This window comes from Nematolebias whitei, chromosome 15, assembly GCF_014905685.2.
Source record: "Nematolebias whitei isolate Nwh7 chromosome 15, NemWhi1, whole genome shotgun sequence".
Lineage (NCBI taxonomy): Eukaryota > Metazoa > Chordata > Actinopteri > Cyprinodontiformes > Rivulidae > Nematolebias > Nematolebias whitei.
Window position 1 is genome coordinate 12633294 of NC_056512.1, and position 5088 is coordinate 12638381.

The 5088-nt window shown below is 40.4% G+C and overlaps 1 protein-coding gene across 1 annotated transcript in view; it reads left to right on the top strand.

The window, feature by feature from the left end:
* The window catches only part of LOC119421455 (regulator of G-protein signaling 9), a 10987-nt gene extending 6512 nt beyond the window's left edge, over positions 1-4475 (top strand). Inside the window, exons 3-4 of the mRNA XM_037688807.1 lie at positions 401-483; positions 4186-4475. Coding sequence (XP_037544735.1) covers positions 401-483; positions 4186-4342 — 240 coding nt within the window. The 3' untranslated portion in view covers positions 4343-4475. The remainder of the gene's footprint in view (positions 1-400; positions 484-4185) is intronic.
* Positions 4476-5088: the final 613 nt, after the last annotated feature.

The window sequence follows — 5088 nt, forward strand, 5'->3', positions numbered from 1 at the left end:
TATATATATATATATATATATATATATATATATGTATATGATAGATAGATAGATGATAAATAAACATAAGTTGATAATTGTTTTAATCCTTATATTGTGACTAAAACAAAATGTAACTTTGTTGTCATGTTATAACTTTTGAACCTTGACTCCCACTGGTTCAGTCTCCACTATAACCGATCGCCCCAGAATGCATTGCACTGGTAAAATAATGGCCACATCCGTAGGTGTAAAACATAATAAACATTTATTTTTTCAAGTTATTAGGAGTTTTCACACATCGCAAATAACTTTTAATAGAATAGAGAAATAACATGACAAGGCCAATGTGTGCACCTGGCAGTAACACAAACTGTTAGCTGACTTTCAACTAACTCATCAATTGTTTTTATGGATACAGGACACTTTCTTCCGTTACCTCAAGTCACCAACATACAAGGAGATCCAGAAGAAGGCGCTGAACCCTGAACCCCATAACTTCAGGTAATGCTGTGTTGGACACCACAAATCTAACAACCTAAATCAGTTACATAATGTTTTATGACTTCAGAACCCTGTCTTTGGTGCTTTTTAAATTTACAACCCCGTTCTAAGAAATGTGTAAAGCATTCACACATAGTGTTTAAATTAAGAAATTGTAACAATTTTAAGAATAAATAAAGTAATTTTTAATTTGATAGCAGCAACACATCTCTAACATGTTGACAGTTCATGGTTCTCCCTTTTCTTATAACAACTGTCAACGTTTAGGAACTGAGGAAACCAGGGGACTCCTGTATGAACGTGCCCATGCAGACCCCGTCATCCATATTTACTATCGATTTACTATCACAAATCAGCCAGTTATTTACCCTGATGCCAATTCAGCCCCTTCCATGAGATCCAAAGTCCACTCTTACCTACTGACACCATCTATCTGCATGCTAGCTTCAAATTACCATGAAAAGCTCTTCTAGCATACCAGACAAGGAGGATTTCAACCCGAAAACAGTCAAAATACATTGAGGTGGAGGGACTGCAGTTCACGGCCCACTGTCTCCATGAGTCCATGGCCCACAAGCCGGGGTCTGCGTCTTCAATGAGACACAGTTCTCCACCACCTCTCCTCTGATCAGGCTTTCCAAGAATATTTACAGGATGGGGACAGGGTCCACTCTAAGGCCCTAAATGAAGGGCGGCTGTGGCTGAGTGGTTAGAGCAGTTGTCCTCCAGTGCAAGAATTGGGGGTTCGAATCCACCAGCAGTCACATGACTAAGTGTCCCTGGGCAAGACACTGAATCCCTCATTGCTTCCAATGTGTGTCCCATCAGTGTATGAATGTGATGTAAAAGCACTGATTAGTCTTTTAAGAATGATTTGTTCAATTAGCTTTGTAGAGATCTAGTAGAGTGCTGTATAAATGGCTAAATGAGGACACAGATCATAATGTAAAGCGCTTTGAGTGTCTTGATAAGATAGAAAGGCGCTATATAAGTACAGTCCATTTACCATTTACCTCATACAGAAATCCAGCAGAGGAAGTTTCAAGGCAGAATGACTCTAGCAGAAAACAGACAAGTTTTTTTCTCTGATTTTACTGCTTGAAAATAAGACTTTTCTAAAAGTAAAAACTGTAAATGTAATGTAATGATGAGAGTTATGTGATGGAGTTAAAATCAAAGCAGTCTGCTCCTCAGATAAATATCCATCCATCCATTATCTTTACCTGCTTCTTCCTTTTTGGGTCGCGGGGGTCACTGGTGCTCATGTCCAGCCATCACTGTGCGAGAAGCGGAAGACACCTATACAGGTCTCCAGTCCATCACAGGGACACAGAGACAAAAAAGACAAACCATCCTCTCTCACGCCTAGGGACAATTTAGAATTACCAATCAACCTAACATGCATGTTTTAGGTCTGTGGAAAGAAACTGGAGTACCCAGAGAAAACCCACACATGCATTGAGAGAACATGTGCACTCCACCCAGAAAGGCCTTCGGACCAGGATTTGAACCAGGGTAACCTGCTCGCTGGGAGGCAGCAACTCTACCAGTTGCACCACCGTGCTGCTCTTAAGATACATAGTATTAACTTATTTTTTTAGATATATGAATGCTTCTGTTCCGTGCCTTGAGATGACTTCTGTTGTGACTTGGTGCTTTATAAATAAACTGAAGTGAATTGAATAAAATAAAATTAAAAAAAATTGTACAACAAAATGGCGCTGTTCCAAAATGATGTCACAAGTATTGCCTGAAAGCCCGAAAGTCCTGGATGTCATACAAACAATGTTCCAGACAGCATAAGTAATCGCCTCATCCACTGCTTTGGTTCATGTCAACCTTACCGAAGATGACATTGCGGGGACTAGCTGTGTCTGTCAACTGTGCTGAATTGATAAAAAGTATATATGGTGATTCTGGGTCTGTGAAAAATGATGCATGCCATTGTCTCACCATGCATTGGATAGTCTTTGATGAAATCAAACCACGACAACAGCGGTATTGTACTCGAAGTTCTGCTCGTCTGAGATCCGGGTACTTGCTAACATCACACAATGCTGAGATGGCTATATTTAAAAACTGGGACCAGTGCTTTTACGAGATTTATGGTTTTGCTAAAACCTAAAAATCAAAGAGAAAAAATGAGAATAATGCAGGACCAGCAATCTGTCCAGTCCAAAGTAGGGCTGGGCAATGTATTGAAAATACTCCATGTATCACAAGTTTTTCAATTTACGATGGTTAAAATGACTCTATCACAACCATCGAGTATTAATAGACTTGAAAATCTGTGTAGTTCTTTTTCTCCCGTCTGCGCCTCCAACTTCACACAGCCCCTCCTTCCTCTCTGAATACAAAACCAGCCCCTCAGCTGCGTGTGCTCCCCCCACTTCCTGCTTCTCCAGGTGGGCGGGAAATTTAACACAAGTAAACACAGGAGATATCGAAGAGCAGCTTAGCTGCTGAACAGAAAGAAAAACAATGGCTGTTATTTGGAGATGGTTTGGATTTAAATGGTCAGATGAGCAGCAGAAAAATGTTTTCTGTAGACAATGCCAAAAACAAGTCCCAACAAAAAGACAGCACTATGAATCTTTTTCACCATTTTAAACAGCTATAAGGGGAGCAATGAAGCATGTGTGAAGCTGCAGCTGCAGGTCCGACAGACTTCAGCCTACTTCCCTGAAACAAATCACGGGTCAAAACGCATTTAGTCATGCTGTGCCCTATGAAAGGCACAGTGAGAGGTGGCACGATATTCATAAAGCAGCAGCTTATAACATCGATAAAGACACGGTCCCAGTCTCAACTGTGGAACAAGACGGCTAAATTTAGCCATCTTGTTAGTTGCTAAGGACCGTGTCTTTAGCGATATGATAAGTCACTGCTTTATTAATGTTGTTCTGCCTCTCACTGTAAGACTTGAAAGTCCATGTAGTTCTCCTTTTTTTTTGCCTGTCCAACTTCACACAGCCCCGCACCACTTCCTTCTCCCTTGCTGAATACAAGTAGCCCCTCACTGCTGCAGCTTCACACACGAATACTAACGTCGTGAAGGCGGCACAGATGAAGAGGATTAGTGTTTAAATATCTTTTTTCTAAAAAATGCAGGTTTTCTTAACCCTGCCACCACCCCTGGCCAACATGGCATTAGGGCAACAGGAGGACCAGACATGAGTATTCTGCTGTTCCAGTCCGAATGGAAAAGGGCAGAGAATGTATATTTCTCTTTAGAGAAAAGGTTAGCCCATCTGTGATTACATGAAGATGACCAAAAATCATGTCTAGATGCATGATTTTCATGGAACGTGAGTGAGTAAAGCATATTGGTCACACATGCACACGGGATATGTATGTTTTGTAAACGGTCATGTCCAAGGACTGGACTGAAAATAGATTCAAAAGCAGCAAAATAATTAAAAAATTGGAAAAACCTTCATGAAGCTCTGGAAGCTGTTGACTGGGACCATTTTAAAACCTATTAGAAAGTTTGACACTTTTTGTGTAAAATGCAAAAGACTAAGAGACTTCTGAAAGTCACTGAAATCTTTATTTTTAGTATTTATAGCTTTAAAATGTCTCTAATGTTGCTTGTTGTGGTTATAAATGTGATGTTTGTTTGAACTGGCCTGTCGTTGGTATATTAAACTTCCTCTGACCTCTAACACAGTCAGCTTGAACCTGTCTTTGTTTCTGATCCAGTCCAGCCCAGCTGGAGCAAAATGCTCAGAGCCGGAGCCCAGGCGTTCATCCCATCATCCTGTGGCAGCAAGAGGAGGAGGAGAAGGCCAAGGCTGCAGCTGCCGCTGTTCCAGTTGATGTCAAAGCCGTGATGAGCAAAATAGACCGGAAGAAATAGTCATAACAATAAACCAAGGATCATAAACATAAATAATAATAATATTGGAAGTTAGACGTAGTTCAGTTTATTGCTCTTATAGTTTTCACGCTAGATGAAATAACATGAAAAAATTTAAAGACAACCTTACTTTAGGTATAAAATGTATTTATTTACATATCTGCAAATCAAGTGGTGAGTTATGACTTAATGACGAATGATTTTAGTGAAACTTTATGTCAGAATTGGGATTAGATTGCTGGATTGTGAGAATGATGTTCAAATCCCAAAATATGGAGTAAAAATATTCTATAAAATATTATATATTCTAATGGAGAGATCAAATTATTTAATTTAAAAAATCTATAATAAAGAAGTACTGTGTTAGAAAAATTATTTGGAATAATAACTCAGGGGTAAGGAGTTTCTCGGTGCAGCAAGGGGGCGGAGGGATTCCGGTTCAGTGGCCTCAGGATTCCATTGCTGCTCTTTGCAGAAGATGTGGTCCTGCTGGGTCATCGTGCCATGATCTTCAGCTCTCACTGGACCGATTCACAGCCGAGTGTGAAGTGATTGGGATGAGAATCAGAGGCATGGTCCTCAGTCGGAAAAGGGTGGTTTGTTCTCTTCGGGTCGAGGGTGAGATTCTGCCTTAAGTGGAGGAGTTCAAGTATCTCAGGGTTTTGTTCATGAGTGAAGGAAGAAAAGAGCATGAGATTGACAGATGGATTGGTGCAGCGTCTGCAGTACTGCGGATTTTTGTGCCG